This window comes from Rhamphochromis sp. 'chilingali', assembly GCF_963969265.1.
Source record: "Rhamphochromis sp. 'chilingali' genome assembly, chromosome: 1".
NCBI classification, from domain to species: Eukaryota; Metazoa; Chordata; class Actinopteri; order Cichliformes; family Cichlidae; genus Rhamphochromis; species Rhamphochromis sp. 'chilingali'.
Window position 1 is genome coordinate 12,820,744 of NC_137929.1, and position 20,146 is coordinate 12,840,889.

A 20,146-nucleotide genomic window follows, 5' to 3' on the forward strand; every position below is an offset into this window, starting at 1 on the left:
ACATTCACTGTCACCACTACAGCTGTGCTCTCAGGTTCACGTAAACACAGCACACAGGTGGGATGTGCAGCACGAGTGCTCTCTGCTCCTCACAGAGAGGTGATGGAGACGATTCCTGAGGTCCAGCAGACGTCAGATTATCAGTGATGGTGAGAAACTGAGATGCAATAACAATGCATTGTGCTAGTATGCATTTTCTCTTTGATCAATAATTGATGTATTCATTTTGATCAGTGTCACATTTTTCCTGCTTTTTCAAGTTTCCTCCTGGATCATTGTATTAGCTGCAGTATTGGTGATGATGGTGTTTGTCAGTGTTGCTGCTCTGCAGTAGGCTACTCTTTAAAGAAAAAGACCAGATAACTTTCATTTTTCATTTCTTGTCATTTTTTTCTACACCAAAATCTATCCAATAATATCTGCATAACATTTTCTACTTGTGATTTAGTTATTAATTCTTTGCTTCATGATTCAATCGGTCTTTGTCTAGTATTAAATTTTATGTCTCCCATTTAATCCCACTGGCTTTAAAGTGTTTCACCAGATTTTTACGAAGTATTTCCAGTCTTTTGTTGTCTCTGTCCCAAATGTTCTGAAATGTGTTGCATGTATTAAAAGAAGTTGGACCAAAAAATGTACTATGTACTTATAAACTTACATTTATGAAAGCTGAACAAACATTGATATACTTGACTTTTGTAACAGTGAAAAGGCGATCTGTTTTTATTGATAAATATATATGTTTGCATTACTGTTATTTAGATTGCCATGTTAGAACGTAGCAAACAACATTGTTTGTTCCTCTATGGTTTCTTTATTTTTACAAATCTAAATGTTTTTTGTCAAAAGATTAATAATTTCATATTGAGGTCAGACGGTCAGCAGTTTTGATGTTTTTGCAGAGATTTTATTTTTTGCAAAATAGCACAAGTAAACATTAAAAGTAGTTCCTAAATCAAGGCATTTATTATTAAGGCGGCCATTATTATGGCCCTGTGTGGAAAAAGTGATTGCCCCCTAAACCTAATAACTGGTTGGGCCACCCTGAGTAGAAACATCTGCAATAAAGCGTTTGGGATAACTGGCAATGAGTCCTTTACGAGGTGCTGGAAGAATTTCTGCCCACTCATCTTTGCAAAACTGTTGTAATTCAGCCACACTGGAGGGTTTTTGAGTATGAACCACCTTTCCAAGGTCACAGCACCTCAATCAGATTCACGTATGAACTTTGGCTAAGCCATTCCAAAGTCTTTCTTTTGTTTTACTTAAGCTGCTTAGAGGTGGACTTGTTGGTGTGCTTTGGATCAAGTGCACTTCAGCTTGTGGTCGTGAACAGATGGCCAGACATTCTCCTTCAGGATCCCAGAAACTGGATTCTGTTCATCTTGACGTTGCATCTCCAGACTGAGAGATCTCAATTACTTTGTTTCTTATTTGCTTCTGAATTTCCTTGGATTGCGCCATGATGTGTAGTTTTTGAGGATCTTTTGGTCTACTCTACTTTGTCAGACAGGTCCTGTTTAAGTGATTGATTCAGCACAGGTTTGGCAGTAATCGGGCCTGGCTATGACTATGGAAAAATTGTATATTTTCTATTGATAAATGCAAATATTTTATGTCTGTTATGTGCATTGCCGTGTGGAGAATATAAGGAAAACAATTGTGTGGTTTACCTTGTTTCTTCCTCTTAGATTTCTTGATTTTTTTTTTAAAATTGCAATAACTTTATGTTAATTTCAGTGCACTTTCACATTTCTTTAAATTCAAACTACAGTCCTGTGAATAACTAGAAACACTTTTAGCAGCACAAATGTGAGCTAATTGTTTTCTGCTTGACTTTATCAGTCTCTCATATTGTTGTGGAGGAATGTTGGCCCACTCTTCATTACAACGTTGCTTCAGTTCTTTGAGCTTTGTGGGCATTTATTTAAGCACAGCTCTCTGAATGTCCCAGGTTGAGGTCTGGACTTTGCTTTTCAGCTATTCTGCTGTAGATTTGCTGCTGTGTTTGGGATCATTGTTCGACTGCAAGACCTAAACTTTACCTATTAAACAGTTAACTCTGTATTTTACACTTTATGTGAATATTGTTGCAGATTTCAATTATTAATGTTTTTATAACTTTGTTCTTTCTTATATGTAATATTATACAATATTTATACTTCATGTCTCTGTCTTCTTTTGAACACTCCAGCACAGCATCACTATAACTTTGTCCTCACTGACAATAAAGCTGTTTTATATATTTCATTGCAAATGTTTCAAGCAATTTGTAGCTGTATCTTAAGATATTTTGTTAATAATATAGTATTTTATATTGTTTTTTTCCCCATATTTGAGAAATATTTAACATGTAAAAGTCTGTTTATGTACAATTTGGTGATATTAGCCCTGATTATTGGAGGAACTTGTACATGAAGCAGATTTCTGAGACTTCAGATTTGAAGGTTGTTGTCATATAATCTAAATGATGGCAGATTAACGTTCCCTACCTCTGTCCTACAACCACAGGACTCCTTTGCATTCGACTGATAGAAATTTCAAGCTCAGTGTTAATGAAGATTTCAAAGGCCTTAGTGCAGGGGTAGGGAACGTCTAAAACCTGCAGGGACACCGGCCCTCGAGGCCTGGAGTTCCCTACCGCTGCCTTAGTGTGAAAGGAATGAAGCTGTAGCGCCTCCCAGTGGTTGAAAAGAGGTACACAAGAGGTTTTTGCAACCTGCTGTTTAATGAAGGTAATCAGCTGGGACAAAGGTACATTATGAGAATAATATCTCTGACAAACCTCTACCTCAATTAAAAGATGCATTTTGATTTACATGAATGCATTTCATCTTCTCTGCAAAGGCTACACAACCTTCTTTGCCATTTGAGTGTGTCCAGTCCAGCTGAAACCAGCTCATTACTGATGCCATGAAAACGATCTGTGAGGTAACATTTTTACTGTCATTCATTCCTGTTGAAAACTTGTCACGTGTTTGCTTAGGTTCTTCTCAATAATCCTCCCGTATCCTGTGTAACTACCCGAGCTTAAAGTATACAGACTGCCGGGAGGGGCGAGACGGGAATTTTCATTGCATATATATATATATTAAAATACAGATAGCAGCAGCCACAAAAACATAGGCAAGAGAGAGCATAGCAGTGTCGTAGATGTAGCCAAATAAGACAGATAAATTAAGATGGAAAATCCCCAAAACAAAACCCAATCTTTAGTGTGGGAGCATTTCCATGTCATTCCCAAAGGTGTAATTATTTTCAGCGACTGCAAACTGAACACAAACTTTTCATAACTGAGTTTGTTTCTTCAGTTGTATTTTGGTAATGCTGTTGTACAGCAGGGAAGCAAACACAAGTGCTAACGCTAACAACATCCAATCAGGATTTATTGGTTAGATCAAAGCTAACATCTGCATTACATGTGAGCACTACACATGTTATTTAACATATATAACGTATAAGATTTTTACATCTTTCTCTTTCCCTCGAGAAGAACTGCTAAAACTGTAGAAATAACATTACAGAAAAGCAGGACATGCTCAAGCAAAACATTATAGAAAGTCTGTCACGGTTCTGGGTCAGTTTGACCCAGTATTTTGAGTTGTCATGTTTTTGCAGGTTTAGTTTAGTTCCATGTGTCATTTTCTGTCTCTCTCTCTATGTCGAGTCTGCGTCTTAGTGTGATGGTTTCTTGTTCCTGTTTTATTGTGAAGGTCTGCGTCTCATGTGAGTGTGTTCAGTTTGACCTCTGTCTCGTCTTGGTGATTATTCCCAGCTGTGTCCACCACCTGTGTGTAATTCCCCTGTGTTTCTCTGTGTATTTAAGTCGTGTCCTCTGTCATTGTAGTTGCTGGTCCGTCTGTGTGTCCACCATGTCTCACCCGTGTGTTTGTGCTCTGTAGTTTAGTTGTTTCCAGTCTAGTTTAGTTCGTGCTCCATTTGCTGTTTGTCCATATTTATTTTTGTGTTCAATAAACCACCTTCACTTCTCCACTACTGCCTGCGATTGGATCCTCATTTATTATTTTCACACGGCTCTCCTCACCCGCCGTGACAGTACGGACCAGCCAGATATGGATCCAGCGGCAGTCACCCCACCTAGGGAGCTTCAGGAGGCCGTTATCGACTCTGCTTCTAAATTGATTTACCAGCTGTTAGAGCATGAGGGAGAAGTGTCTCTTTACACTGTGGAAGCCAGCCTACAACACCTTATTTCCAGTTACCCCTGGTTATTGGACTCACTGCGTCCGCTCGTACAGAATTTTGTTCTTCACGAGCTTCACCTACACCCCCCCCGCCGCTACCGCTTGCCTGCTCATGCAGTGATATCATCAGTGACAAGTCAGGTGATAGAGGCTAATGCAAAATGGTGTTTCAGTGAGGCACAATTTATTATGACAATACATTTTTTTAAATACTCAGTATGAATTAAACAGGTTAAAGGTCAATGCTCTGTTGTAATATAAAGACAAAATGATTGACAGCAGCCCAGCAATATCAGTAAAACGCAAATTAGCCACATGGTGCAATGTAAGGAGCTCTGTGATTGGTTAGGAAAGGACAGACTGGCCACCTCGATTTTTCTTCACTGCACATTGATCCATAGCTTTGCTCTGTAAAGGCTAACAAAGTGCTTTTGCTTTACAAAGACATTCAGCGTCGGTATTCACTCTTTTAAAATGCCACTGAACACTGGAGTGAAATGGAGCCCTGATCCTCAGAGTTTTATTGTTGCTAACATTTCTTATAGATAGCACAGATAGTGCCCCACTGCAGTAATCACTCATGTCTAGATATTCCTGTTAAAAACGAGTTTTTCCTCCCCACTGTAACATGGCAAACATAGCAAAAGGATAATCCAGCTGAAGCTTCAGACAGCCGTCAGACAGTGAAACACTGCCATCTGCTGGACGCGAATAACAAAGACGCTGCTTTGACGGGTGAGGGAGTTTCAACAAGTCTGCAACGACTCAAGCATCAAACTACAGAACTATTCTAGCGGACATGGTGCTCTAATGACTGCTTCATTAACGCAGGTCAGAAAGGATCAAACATATCAATAAATCATAAAACACAAAACGTCTCTTATTGCCCAGGGCTCAGGAAGTGAGTGTGTTCCTTATAGCCCAACACGTTCTCACTCCCAACTCGTCAAACGTGTGACGCATGGTCAGGCTCCCTCTGCTTCACTTATGGACCATATGGACCACCAGGTAAGACCATTTAAACGGACAGCATTTATAGAATGACTATTAAAAGTCTGCGAGTGTCAGTAATGTTAATGTGGTTATGTTAGTAATACACCGAGTGCTAATATAACAGCTTTAAGATGCATTTGTAGATGTTATTACGTGTTTTACCGTCTTTATGGTGCTAGCTTAAAGTTACGGTGTAAACGTTAGCTTATATTGGAGGAAAGCTGTTACTGTTTAAACGATGTTAGCACAGAAATATTAGCTTCTGTCATGACTGATGAAGTTACTAGTTAATAAAGTTTCCAGTAAAGTGTTTAATCGCAGCCACAGACTGACAGCAAATATCTCGATTAGCTTCAGTGCATCTGTAATAAATATGTGCAAGTTTCAGTGCTTCGTTTAAACTGTATGATACTTATACTGACCCAGGGTCAGTGTAAAATACAATCCTAGCTGTGTGAACAAAGCCTGGCTGCTTTAATCCTGCATGACAAACCTCAGGATGCAGGTTATTATTACTCTTTCCTGCTGGCACACCTGTCACACCTGAGAGTCAGCTAGAAACTCACAGTGACGTGGACATCATGCAAAGACTGCCAGACTCTGTAATACTGCAAATGATCAGTGACTCAGGTTATCACTAAACTTTAAACGGCACCTCTGTGTCTCTGTGTGCTGAACATCTAGGATTGAGTCAGGCTGCATTGACTGTGGGACTTTAATGTGTTAAAAGCAGGTTGAAGACGGCTCAGAAACATTTGAAGATTAAAATTTAGCATTATGGCTGCTGGTGGTTTGTAAAGCCTCTACTCAGCTGTATTTTTGTTACTAATTTATGTTTGTTGTTGTTTAACACAGATTTCAGAAGAGCAAATATGCTTAATAGTTTAACTAGATTTCATTTGTCAGTGTGGGACTGCTGAGTCACCTGAAGAACTCATTTCATTCATTCTCCACATGATGTTCATTTACAGAAATGTTTCACAGGAACTGATTTCTCCCAAAGGGTGAACTAGTGTGTTTCCATAGATTACCTCTGTATGAATGTACTTCTTAAATGAAGGCAAGTGTTTGTCCTTTTTTGTTCCTCAGGTACAGTACGTGATATCAAGGGCAGGCGGTCATCACTGGGGGTAGACAAGAAGCAGACGTACTTCCAAGAGGGAGCTGCAGTGAGGTCAGAGGTCAGAATCTGAAACAGCTCAGGTTTATATTTTAGAGGTTATAAAAAATCAAAATGTATTATTTAAAGAAACCTTTAAATAATAGTCATAATTATGATTATTATAAGAAATATCAAACATTTAAGTGGATTTTCTGTTACACATATCGTGTTAGCCCTGCAATAAACTGGCAGCCTGTCTTTGTCCTGTATCAGCTGGGATAGGCTTCATCCTCCTGCAACCCTGAATTGGATACATTGTATTCCAATTATGTAATCTGATCATTTACAAACTCAAGGTATCTAATCAAAATGTAAGTGATGCCGCCCTTGACAGACAGGGAGATTTTATTCCTCAAAGACCATCATCCAGTCGAAGTACTAGTTGCCACGTGGTCAGTGTTCTCACAACCATTGATTTTATCTCACAACTTGTTTTCACCAAAGAATTTCAGTAAGTAAATATTCTTCAATCTCTTTTTCCCCCCAGTGTCTGCAGATCAGCATCAGTGTCCACGTGAAGAACCTAGTTATGTTGCCAGTGTCAACCCAACAAAAGGTACTTTACCTTCTTGTATATATTGTGATTCCTTTACTTTTATATTTGTTGTTATAGTTGAGTTAGGCAGGGCTTTTGTGCAGTCCTAAGAAACATACTGCCTAGAGTGTTTTTCACTTTGTGGAAGAGTTTCTTTATTTTTTTTCTGTTAGTGTGTGGAACTGAGGTGCTTCGTCAGGAGCTCCTTCAGTTGTTGGAGGATGGAGAAGAGGACGCAGCCATGACTTGTGAGACGTTGTCTGAGTCAGCTGCTACTCACTGGGCGATCAGAAACATGGTGTCCTTGCTAAAGTGGAAAGAGGCCAGGCCTTGTCTTATAGACAATATGTTAGCTACTCTGGATCCACAGTCACACCGTGTGTGTCAGTGTGGCAAACAAGTAGTTGTGAGGTGTCTGGACTGCCTGCCTCTTCCATTCCTTTGTGCTGACTGTGATATTGCAGTTCACACACGCTTTGTCCTGCACAGCAGAGAGGCAGTAACAGGAGGGTTTTTGCAGCCTTCATCAGAGTTTCACAATCCAATATGTACGGTTTTTAAGTCTTATGCATTTATTGCTATGTACTATGAGTGTGTGCTGTTATTGTATATTTATTGTGTATCATTTAATTTCCAATTCTTTTTATATATATTGTGTGTTTTTAATGTTAGTTCGGCTGTTGCCTGTGCAAAGACCAGACTGTGTGTGACTGCCCAGCAGGTAACGTTGAGGTTTCACCCGGTGCAATTGTGGCTCTTGTAACCATAAATGGTAAGTTGCTCTTTTGTCACACAGCACATACACAATAGATGTGTTTGCAGGTTTTATTGCAAATTGTACATTGCTACATTGTTTTGAATTACCCTCGGCCCGCAGTATATGTGGGCACCTGTCAAAGGTCATTTGGATTTACCAGACCGCTTTGAAAACAACATGGGAAAAAATGAATGTCTTTGTTGAGCCATGACTGGATTTCTCCTTATCCTTCCTAAAGGCCGTTATAACCTTGCACTGCCAGTGGTGAGCTGCACCAGCTGTGGCCTAATGTGGTCCCCCTCAGTTAAGGACTTCCAGGGTGGTGGATATTGGCCTGGCACCTTAAATTTCTGCACCCTGTTTTCAATGGATGTCTTTCAGTCTTTCTATGACATTAAGAAGCTGCAGCAGGGATGTCACTTAAGGCCTTTGTCAAAGTGCTGGATGAACGAACAGCCCATTTTGGAAGGGTGAGTTTCTAAATTTGTCAAGTTTAAGGAAATTGTGCAAATCAATGTTTATGATGACTGTCCGTGAATATTCTGTTGTTTGTCCTCTACTTAAAAGACTGGCCGAATATCAGCTGATGCCTTCAGTAAAAGTTTCTTGGAGTGGAGTGCTGTAAAGTGTGAGGTGGACAGGATGTGCAAGGAGCCATGCTTTAGCTGCCCTGCCTGCACTCCAGACATGCTCGCCGTCTCAGTTGATGGAAACTGCAAGCTTTATCGCTTTCAATCAAATGCAAGGTACGTTATGCATTGTGTACATAAATCAAATATGGATTTGTACAAAAATTGTATTTTGATGTTTCTTTTCAAACAACTGTCACCGTGTTCGTTCAGCACTTCAGAGCAGGGGAACTTTGAAGGTGTCTTCATTGAGAAAGATGAGGAAGTTGCTGAGTTTGTGAAATACATCCAGAGACACACAAATGATGTAAGATACACATATATATCAGTGCTGTCAGCGTTAATCTTGTTAAAATGACGTTAACGCCATAACCATATACTCATACGTGTGTGTGTGTGGATACATATTTGGATGGGTGGATATTTATTTTGTTTTTCTCTTGGTGTTGTCGTAATACTATTTACTTGACTTTATCTTAATGTGTACTTAATTTTGAGTAGCTCACACTTGGATGTGCGAGGTATACTGCAGCTTGTAGTCTTGGATACGTTTAAGACATTTTGTTATAAGGTTGAATGAATTCAGCAGTCATGTATTGTGACCTCCTTTCTATAGATCAAATGGGGAGGTGCGTTTCAGGATGGGGACGGTTCTACAGTTGGAGAAGAGGTGGAGCAAGTAAACAGTTTCCTGTCTAGGGCGGCCATCACAACGAAGTACATGTCTAAAGCAGGTGTGTGTCTGTGTGTGAGATTCCACTCAGTCTCCTGCTCATTCATTCTTATTTGTATACTAACTGAAATGCAGGGCGAACAGACATGCTGAGCCTCCTGGCTTTGGGCTGGAACAAAGGGAAAGTGGAACAACTGGGCCGCACTTTGAGCCAGAGATATCTAAAGGTCATTTTTTCAACACCCATTTTAATGTGTGTGGTAATGGGGGGGAAACACCAGTACTCTAAAAATGTCCATATGAATGACATTTATTAATGTATTCTTAGATCATAAGGATCCTTAGAGAACAAGTGGAGAGCCTGAATGCGAGCAGAAATGAGCTGGGTGTGGATGACGACACACTGCAGCAATGGGCTGAAGGTGAGTCTCAATATAATGCACTCGTGTATAACAACAGGACCCACCATGGCCTCATTAAAGAACTTAGAGTTAAGATCTTTCTGACAGTGTCAACAAACAATGAAAAATAAGCTTGTAAAAGCAGAATTGATGGCAGAGTTGTTGCGTTTGATCAAATTGGATTGGACCTGGGTTGAAGTGATGTCGTACTAGTTGGTTTTATAAAGCTGAACACCAACATACTTGTTATCTCATGATAATGCAGCACATGAAGGCTCCAGATGTCTTATAATGAATATCATCAAGTCAGTGATTACAGAGTCCACTGTAGTTTGGTGACTGTTACTCATCCTGTGTTCTGATTAATATTCCTCTCACTTAGAAACGGATCAAACTGATGGCAGCCTTGGAGCGTTGCAGGCACGAGTAGAGCAGCTTGTCATCATCATCAGAGTGCGAACACAAAGTCTTTACAGACAAAATGGTGTCACAGTTTCTTTGAAACGGACCGTTTGATGCTCAGTTTGTACAGCTTGTACAGCTACTTTGTAAACAGAATAAAATCAGATCCAGGTTTGTTTAAGCTGGATGTGATTTGTTCTAGCAAACGAATTGATGAGTGTAGATTAAAATGTAAATATATGCATTATGTGAAGGTGTTCCTTTTTATGATTATTTACAGATAGCAACAAGAGGCGACACAGAATTCACAAGGTCATCTTAGATGAGAAGAAACGCTTGGCGGCTGCTGTTGACGACTACAACAAGGAAACAAGCAACAAAGCAAATCGTATCCAGTGATGCCCTCATGCAGAGCGACGTTTGGCCCTGGCAGAGCACAAGTGAACGTAAGCTCTTGATTTCTAAATATCCTTTTTAAACAAACTCCCAGTATCTGAGCAGCAGTTGAATGTTTTGTTCTTGAATCATAATATGCTGCTATGTTTTCCCATCTGATGTTGTTAAACTGCAGCTGCTGCTGACCTCCGGACAAAGAGAAAGGTCTTTGAGAAGGTGATGGCTGTGAGGCGCCTGAGAGAGGAGGAGATGATCCTTTGCAGGGAGATGCAGCATCACTGGACAGTGTTGCAAATGCGATCTGTGGTGTTGGGGACAATCTCCTCAGACTGTAAGCACATCTTTTATTTATTTATACATTTGGTGATGAATTGATTGAAAATAATAGCAGATGCTAAAGTCTTACTGGATCTTTTACCTATATTTGGGTTGCTAGCTAACACTGCCTTCTCCCTTAAAAAAAGTTTAATTACATGATCCTAACTCCTTGTGTTTATGAGGTGAGTTTTTTTGTCTGTTTGTTTGTTTTACTTATATTTAATAGTTTTGTTGTTTTTACAGCCTCCCTTGTTGGCATGTCGGAGGATGCACAGAAAGGACTCCATAGCCTGGTTTAAAAACAAAGTGAACTGAAAGCTGAAACGCTCAAAGTAAAGGACGTGTACAAGAGAATCCTCAGCCACCAACCACTCCTGGAAATGGACTCAGAGGAGGAGGAGGACATTCCAGACGATGAGAGTGATTTGAGCACTTCTGATGAAGACTGATTGTGTCATCATTGATGTTATGTTTGCTAGAATAAAAAGTTAATCACATCTGTTTAATGTGATTTTCATAATGTCTGTTTTAGAAATTGCTTATCAACAGACATTTTACATGTTGAGAAGAAAAATGTAATTCCCTTGGTGCAGTTGTTTACCCTGAATCATTCTTTCCCATCTAATTTAATGACTCGTGTACATGTTCAGATACAATAACATAATTGAATTCATGGGATGCTTTCTGGGCTGCTCAAATTACCACAAAATGTAAAAGCACCAGGCAGCACACTCACAAGGACATGTTTTGTTCAGTGTTTTGTTGAAGAAATCAACAAGTACAACTGAGATGTTTGCTGTAGTGGTGTGTTTGTTAAGAAGCATGCCAGCACACTGGTGAACTGACAGTCCCAGAATGCACCCGAGCCAGTGACTCGCCCCAGAACAAATGACATTAATTATCTAGAAAGACAACCGTGATCAAAGACTAAGTAAAAGAGTAGGAAACAAAAGATAAGGAAAGGTACTGTGGGGTAGGAAAGAAAGGCCAGAGCCGTGCAAAATGACCTCCAGCAGGCCACAAATATGCACGTCTGCTCAAACGGTCAGATACTGACTCCATGAGGGTGGTATGAGGGCTCGACGTCCACAGGTGGGGGTTGTGCTTACAGCCCAACACCGTGCAGGATGTTTGGCATTTGCCAGAGAACACCAAGCTTGGCAACTTTGCCACTGGCGCCCTGTGCTCTTCACAGATGAAAGCAAGTTCACACTAAGTACTTGTGACAGAGTCTGGAGACATATTGGAGAACCTTCTGCTGCCTGAAACATCCACCAGCATGATGGTTGGGCAGTGGGTGACTAATGGTGTGGGTGGCATTTCTTTGGGGGACCGCACAGCCCCCCGTGTGCTCGGCAGAGGTAGCCTGACTGCCATTAGGTGCTGAAATTAGATCCTCAGACCCCTTGTGAGACTATATGCTGGTGCGGGTGGCCCCGGGTTCCTCCTAATGCAAGACAGCGCTAGACCTCATGTGGCTGGAGTGTGTCAGCAGTTCCTGCAAGACGAAGGCATTGATGCTGTGGACTGGCCCGCCCATTCCCCAGATCTGAATCCATTTGAGGACATCTGGGACATCACGTCTCACTCCATCCACCAACTGCACCACAGACTGTCCAGGAGTTGGCAGATGCTTTAGTCCTGGAGTCTGGGAGGAGATCCATCAGGAGACCATCTGCCACTTCATCAGGAGCATGCCCAGGTGTTGTAGTGAGGTCATACAGGCATGTGGAGGCCACACAGACTACAGAGCCTCATTTTGACGTGTTTTAAGGACATTACATCAAACCAGATGAATGATTCTGTATTGCACTGATCAAGGAACCAACCCAATAGGAGCTAAAGGCATCCTCTTCACATTACTTAACATAGTGAGTTTATACTATGTTTAATGTGCATTTTCTTCATCAGTCTAGAACATAACATGTTAGCGCTCCCTGGTTCTTTTTGGAGACAGATCCTGAGACAGCAGGCAGCTTTGGAGAACTCATGCCAGCTGTGGTCATTAAGGAATCCTTTGATTTAATATTGATTTCATGACAACTATCCTCAGGCACATATTCCTGGATATATACAATGACACGAGTAGACACTAACCCCCAGCAGTCTGGTGCTATGACAGCATAACTAAGGGCTGACCTGAACCAGCCCCAACTATAAGCTCTATAAAGAAGTGAAGTCTTATGCCAACTCTTAAAAGTCTTGACCATGTCCACCTCCAAAACTCATAATGGACTTTGGAGGTGGACAGCTATCAAGCTCCTCACAGAGGAGCAGCTTGACAGCTAACAGCTCCCAATTTAGTTTAGTCCAAATACATGAATTCAAATTGAGGTGATAACTATTTATCAACAGTATGAATGTCTGTTCCCGTCCAACAAAGTTGTTACTACATACCATGTTGAGCAGGGCTTCCACTTGACTTTAACTTCTTTTTCCTGAAAAACATGATATAAACAAACAATTAATTCAGAAAGACATGCAGGTTGCATACAAAAAGGAGCCTACAAACATTTGTGTACTGTTGAATGGCTCAATATATTATACAGTTAGTTTACAAAAATATAAGAACCACTACAATGCTTGTACTGCCAGCATCGAGTGCATGTCAGCAAAGCAACACTGCTTACATTGTGGCTCACAAGCTCCACTCCTTTTCATCAAAACCAAAATTTTATCTACATTCTGTTTTTTACACTTTAAATCCCAGTTAGGTTAAGTATTACCAGTAGCTTTTCAGATAAAACAGTAATAAAGTCCTAATGGTTTCATAAATCTTCATATTTTTTTTCATATAAGCATCGGGGACAAGGCTGTCTTGCAACTGTTGAGGTCACTAGTGTGCGCCCTATTTCTTCCAGGATCACTCTTCATTTGTAGGTTTTAGTGGACTCCTACTACTGTGAAGTGGTTTTCATGGGACAGGGGCTTGTATTCCAAGATCTGGGAGATTGTAGAAATGAGCAGTGATGCCCTTCTTGCCATCTTTCCAGAAATATCAGTGATCTGGAAGCTGTTAGGCTGACTTACAGCAGCAGCACTTTCTGCACCTGCAGAAACTCCAGGACACATTTACTAACAGTGTTTGTTGCTGTGTGTGCTGCAGCTGCAGCTTTGAATTTTTTTTGAGAGCTAATATTTTGGCTATGGTGTCTTGTTATGAAATGTACAAGAGTAAGAGTGTTAGCATGTGTGTCAAAGCTACGTTTGACTGGGAAACTCAAAGCTCAATAACCTGTATCAACAACAATTCACTGCAGCCTGTGTAATATTTGATGCATCATAATTTATTCCAGTCTATCTTGCAAATACATGTTTGCGTTGCAATGTCATGCACAACACACACAACTATTAGAGCCTTAGGATCAAACCTGCGTCATTCTTTTGGTCCACTGCAGTGTAGCAGTCAAACAAGGAGAAGTGAAGTGGCCCCAAATGGCCAGGATAGAGATCAGAGGGTTAATGCGTAAAATGCATAAAAATATTATTGATTACAGGATAATACATTAATGTTAATATCAACAATAAGCTTTTTACTCTGAAGTTACAAGTATAAACAATGCTGTTACATTTACACTTAAATTTTTTACTATAAGCATGGAAACAAGTGAACAGCATTTTATAATAAGTTTAACTGGAATTCTGTACACTGAAAAACAAACAACAGATAAAAAACACAAACAAACAGCCAGTGCCTTCATCTGTCCATTAAATGTCAAACATCGCTTTGACCTGTAGTCTCTGCTCGTCAGCACATGCTTTTAAAAAGAGCTCCATGTCCTCTGCAAACTGAAAAACAAAGAGGAAGAAGTCCCTCTACACAAAAACACTGTGGATGACAGGCCAGGCAAACATCTATTGACCTGTTTGAATGCCTCCTCATCATGTGAGCCTTGAAGTTTTTTTGTAAGAAGACTAAGACCACAGTGAGGACGTTTCATTTTCATTGACTTTCCACAAGCCCCAGTTTCATTTAGCACAGAGGGTGGAGCACATGAATGTTCTACCCAAGATTCAGGAAATGGTTTAGATGCTGGAGACGAGACATGGAGAGGGAGACGAGGCTCCACGGAGAGTTCAGTGGGGAGCAGTCCTGAATGCTGACATGACAATAATTGCCTTGCCATATCCCCACGCTGTATGACTGTCATGTTACAGAAGGGCAGTGAAAGTGCACCGGCACATCATTTTGTCTGTAAGAGAGAAAAAAAGAAAAAACATGTAATTTAAATGTAGTTGTATAGAATGCAATCAGTTTATCTAACAATCAGATTGTACATATTAACAAAAATATCCAAGCCGTCCTCAATAATGAAAGCAAAATGGTGTGGATCACAAGAGCTGTCAGGAAATGTGGTGAACAGGAAAAATATTTAATGAAAACACTTTTTTCTCTCGCTGATGAATGAACTGAACTGTACAATGTGAAAAATAACTTTTAAGTCAACAAAGACCTGCAGAGGTGCTGAAAAGAAGTGCATATTTATGACTTTAACTATGAGGTATATTTAATACCAACATACCTTTGAAAGGCAAAGCACTTTGAATGTGTCCATTTATATGCTGCTCAATCTTTGCCCTGACAGCAGGGCTGAAAGTGGGGCACAGAGGGCAGTGAAACAGCCAACACGTGGTGCATTCCTGCAACTCTGGCCTGGAGGCAGAACTCCAATTTGATATTTGCATCTAAAACAGAGAGAAAAACAGATAAACACCATATACACATTTAAGTTCAGGTTTTAGCAGAAATAACACGTTACAGTTAGCATGTAAGAGATTTGGGAGAAAATTCTTTACAAAAACATAATTTACAAGAAACTTTTATTTGTGACATACGTATCTATTGACATATAAAAGACAATTGAACAAAGGCTAACTAACATCTGGGCAATAAAACAGAATAAATAGAGAATATTAGTATTTATACATATATAAAACTCTCTGTGACGACCTTTACAATGTTTTTGCAGGTGGAATGAGAGATATGAATAAAGTGCAATATGCAGTAAATGGAACAATGTGCATTGATGTTACAGATCGTGAAAAGTAGTGAAGTGAATTTGTTCATAACAAGCAAAAATCAAATACGTTTGAAACTGACCACTAAATGCTAACCAGAGGTGTCAAAAGTGCACATTCTTACTAAAGTTTAGATGCCTCGGGGGTCTGACCGTTGTTGTAGCGCTAACAAAGTGCCAACGTAATCAGTGTAAGCAAACTAGATGATTCCTACAATTATATAATTATTAACGGCAAATTTAGACATGAAAGACTCTGTAACAACCTTTACGATCCACTTGCAAGGTTTCCACAGTCGATGGCTGTATCCCAATTCAGGGTCTGCAGCCTTAAAGTTCGCAGCCTCAACGGTCCATGAACTCTGAACATCTGAACTCTGAAGCATGAACTCTGTGTCAAAGATTCAAGCTGCAGTTATTTATATTTCCTATCACCTTAAATCTTCACTCAAGTATCTGTGACAGTGTATATATAGATGTATCATATATAAGAGAGAAATATTGTTATTTTAATATGTTGGCATTACTAAATGTGGCTCAGTGCTTACATATATGTGTAAAAAGCAAATGTACGAGCTGTGATAACTGTGTCTGATAGAATGAAGAGTAGACTGATAAATGAAATATTCCTTTATTGGGTGAGAAAATCAGACCATGTCATAACTGCTTTAAGTCATACAGAATAGACATCAGAGCCTTAAACAGGCTGACTTCTGCTAAATGGGTCAAACTGGGCAGAAAGTCTACAAACACATAACATCCTTATAGAAAATGATGTAACACTATAGATCAACTTAGCTCAGAATATATAAAGCAAATAAACAATTACAGCAATATGATGCAACAAACACAGCAGTGCTACTGATCCAAAATACTCAAAGCTTCATAGAACTGAAACCAACATTTATTTTTAGCTCCATTCTGCTGCTGATACAGACTTTAGGTTTCTGAACATTAAACTTGTTGCTGCCTTTCATAGTGTGTAACTTGAAGGCCCTGAGTACTTTCTCCCACACTGGAAACACTGGGAGGATAACATTATTTGAACATTACCTAATAAGACTGATTCAGGACAGACAGTTATGTTAAACTTTCCTAGCAGTCCTTCACAAACAGGGAACAGTCTGTCTATTCTCTCCATCTGTCAGCTGCTGCTGGCTCTTCCTCCTCCTCTTCCTCACACACTGCTGAGTTTGTCCTGGTGGATCATCAGGGCTGCAAAGCCTCACAGATGATGTGCAGCAGTGGGTCCCTCAGTCTGTCCTCACTCTGGACACTTGCAGTCGTCACACATGGAAATCAAATGTGTGATAAGGTGCAGGATTCAAACACAAGTGTGACTTATAAACACATGTTCATACTTTTATTCCACAATCAGAGAGAAAGAAACAGAGAGAGAGTGCAGGACCATAGCTGGACTCGCCAGCGGCCCACCGGGCATTTGCCCGGTGGGCCGCTGGCGATTTTTTGCTTTTATGGGCCGATCGATTTTTTTTTTTTTTTTGGAAGGGTATAAATAATGAAAGGTGTTGGATTGGCCAATTGGTCATGATCGACTCTGGGCTGGACCAATTACAGCCGAGGAGGGCGGATGCACCCTCCCCCTTGTTTAGCAATCTTATAGATGAACTAAAGAAAATGGAGAACAAAAAAAGGAAAGAAGGTGCAGAAAAAATTAGGGCCAAAAAGAAACAAGCCCTTCAGGCAGACGCTGCCAAATGTGTAAAAATAACTGAATTGTTTGGCGGTAGCTGTGGCATAGCTTCCACAGATTTAGCAACTTCAGCAAGTGGTGGAGGCCAGCAGGTGGATAAGGGAAAGGGGAGGCAAGAGGAGGAGAGACCTTGTCTTCAAGAAATTTAAAGCAGTTCAGACGCTTTTCTTTCCCAGCTCCTCAGACTGTCCACCCTGTTAGCTTCGTTAAGCAGCCATGAAGAGTAGAAGGCCAAGTATGAGTTTCAAACAGTAAACACATTTATTTTTAAACCCTGCAAATAAACAACATTAACATCAAAAGTTTTACATTTCCTAAATGTATCCCACAATCTGAATATAACACCCACTTCCCCACGTTTGATCCGCTGTGTTAAATATGATTAAGAACAGAATTCAATCATTTGCAAATCCTATGAACCAGTATTTTAAACAAAGTGAGAAAATGAAACATTTAAAGAAAAATATTAGCCCATTTTGAATTTGATGGCAGCATCCTCTCTCCAAAAACTAAAGGCTTTACGATGTTTAGTGCTGGACCATGTTGGTTAATGTGTAAACTCAACAGTTTCCATTTTGATTAACCTGACCAACATCTAACATAGAACACCTTTGAAGTGGACCTCGCAGCCTGTGGATAACTTCAAACACGTCGAGGTCTTCAGAGGCTGAACTTTGACCCAGCATCACAAGGAGCGCCATAAACACTTGTTACGGTTATTAGAAGGAAGCCAGCCTTTAGACATCCCCACAACGACATCGTGACCAAGGGTCTGTTGCATGATTTTTAACATGGCTACAATGTGTCGTCTGCTGAGTCATCGTTTAATACAACAACGTACTGAAAGAGAGCATTCAGCATCTGACTGAGCTGGACTAACCTTCCCTTTCAAAAGTGAAAACTGCAACATAAAACTGGAATACAACCAACTTCTAATGAAATGTAACATTTTATAACATGAACACAGATTCCAGGTGAGCTGTGTCTTCCAGGACTGGATTTACCAGAACAGGTATGAGGACGGTGCCTGACGGGCATGTACGAGCTGGAGTGGATCCCAGCTAACACAGGGTGAGGAGACAGACGACCGTTCACGCTCACACTTATTCACCAGTTAACCTAACCCCACTACCTGAATGTGTGTGAACTGTGGGAGGAAGCCAGAGTCCCCTGAGAGGACCCACACAAACACGGGGAGAACATCCAACCTCCACAGAGACTCTCTCTGCACTAAAAGCACAAAATAAAAATCACACCGTCATGTAATTCAAGAAACTGGTCTTAAAAACAGTTAATCTAATATGTCCACATGGAGCCCGTGTTAAGGTCCGTACTGGGCTTCAGAACATCAAGTGAACAACGTCAGATGGGACCTGAGTGCGTTGTCTCCTGATAGAAAGTGCTGAGGATCAGAAGGACTCAGGGACAACACGATATCTGTCCAGCAGAGGGCGGCATTATTCCAAACGGCTCATCGAACTATTAAACAAATGTTTAATAGATTAAATATTAAATATTTTATTAAATAAATGTTTAATAAAAAAACAAAAGTTTTGTGTAAAATATCATTTTTATAGAAATAAACCAAATGTGTCTAAATATATTAAGTAAACAATCAGAATAAGAACATTTTGAAATAAAATCCAAAAACTGCATCTGGCTTAGTTTTTGTTGAATAAATAATGACTCTGTGTAATATGTCATGTGTTGTATATGTAAGTTGTATTTGTACAATGAAGCCAGGCTTTCTTTGTGTTAGCTGCCTGACAAAACCTAAAACTCTAGTCAGAGATTGCAGGTGTCACAACAGACATGATCAGCTTTCTCTGTCGATCCTATCTTTCTGTTTCACACTCTGTGCACTCATAGAAAAAAATCTTTAAAAAAAACAATCACATGACTCTTCTTCCACACAACATGATCCCTGAGTGCCGCCTGCTCCAACCAGACATGTTATCACAGCGACGATGGTGATAATTAAAATCTACAAAGAACGTGATAAACATTATTAAAATGCAGCACTGTTAAAGCAACGTGATTAATGCTGCATTAAAATGAGCCTTTAGCACATAGAGATGATTCAACAGTTTCATTTGACTTCATTGTTTCTAAGGCAGATGCTACACCAGTGAAGGTGCACTTAGTTTTCACACACTGCTTCTGCATTGTGTCTTAGTTTTAGTGGATTAAATAATGACACAGTGTTTGTTTGTTTTTCTTTAGTAACAAATGACCTCAGACCAGCTTATAATATTTTATAAACAAATAAGCATAAATGCATAAACTCAGCCTGGAATCACATGGGATAAACATGGGATGTGCATTTTTTTATTTGTTTTGTGTTACTGAGTCTTGCAAGAATGCCAACCTTACCAGCAGCAGCTTGGTTTTTTTGTTTGTTGTTTTTTTAATTGAATGAGTGCTGAAAGTTGAGCAACAGCTGTGACAACGAGAGAAGATGGAGCCAATCAGAAACAACTGTGAAAATGTACAATATGCAAGCTAAGAAAGCAAAGTGTAGCAATGTTGCCATCATTTTTGTTGTTGTGGGATTTTTTTCAACATTCACTGAAAATCACTTCTCTCATATTTCCTCTTTATTATTTTCATCACTGTTTAAGAAACGTAACAAAGTCTTATAAAGCATCTAAACCAGCATCATGAAGTGATGTTTAAAGATGGCAGCAAGCTCACAGCATCTCTCAACTCAAGAGCAACATTCAAAGTGCACAGGCTGAAGGAAAGTATTGATTTTATCACATGCAATTACAATACGCCTTTTCATCTGTATCTGGATGTACAATGGGTATCGTTGTTTGTCCCAGCAGTTTACAATACAGAATGTGCACGTCTGTGGGGCTTTTATAAAGATTTCTATTTGCATTGATACAATTGCTTGGATCACAAATTGTTCTAACTTGATTAAAGTCACCAATGATAAAG

General features: G+C 39.9%; 2 protein-coding genes across 12 annotated transcripts in view; one reads left to right on the plus strand and one right to left on the minus strand.

Annotated features, from left to right (window-relative positions):
• LOC308393841 (NACHT, LRR and PYD domains-containing protein 12-like) overlaps nucleotides 1-20,146 on the minus strand; it is a 317,425-nt gene that overhangs the window by 243,493 nt on the left and 53,786 nt on the right. The window lies entirely within an intron of this gene.
• LOC308394245 (uncharacterized protein) lies at nucleotides 5,047-10,983 on the plus strand. 11 transcript variants are annotated; one of them, XM_080878493.1, is made up of 11 exons: nucleotides 5,047-5,213; nucleotides 6,288-6,752; nucleotides 6,848-6,916; nucleotides 7,069-7,667; nucleotides 7,891-8,122; nucleotides 8,220-8,398; nucleotides 8,495-8,588; nucleotides 8,898-9,015; nucleotides 9,090-9,181; nucleotides 9,283-9,376; nucleotides 9,738-10,177. In XM_080878493.1, the coding sequence occupies exons 5-11, from the start codon at nucleotides 8,066-8,068 to the stop codon at nucleotides 9,869-9,871; spliced, it is 768 nt and encodes a 255-aa protein (XP_080734619.1). In that variant the 5' UTR covers nucleotides 5,047-5,213; nucleotides 6,288-6,752; nucleotides 6,848-6,916; nucleotides 7,069-7,667; nucleotides 7,891-8,065; the 3' UTR covers nucleotides 9,872-10,177. The 11 variants fall into 11 exon arrangements, with proteins under 11 accessions (XP_080734619.1, XP_080734621.1, XP_080734620.1 ...); XM_080878495.1 differs by having other exon boundaries at nucleotides 7,568-7,667; XM_080878494.1 differs by having other exon boundaries at nucleotides 6,288-6,379.

Excerpts from the sequence above, each read along its gene's own strand:
- LOC308394245 (XM_080878491.1), top strand. The coding sequence starts at position 8,066 with ATGTCACTTAAGGCCTTTGTCAAAGTGCTGGATGAACGAACAGCCCAT. Across the intron at positions 8,399-8,494 it reads CGCTTTCAATCAAATGCAAG|CACTTCAGAGCAGGGGAACT; the intron begins GTACGTTATGCA and ends GTGTTCGTTCAG. Across the intron at positions 9,377-9,737 it reads ACTGCAGCAATGGGCTGAAG|AAACGGATCAAACTGATGGC; the intron begins GTGAGTCTCAAT and ends CCTCTCACTTAG.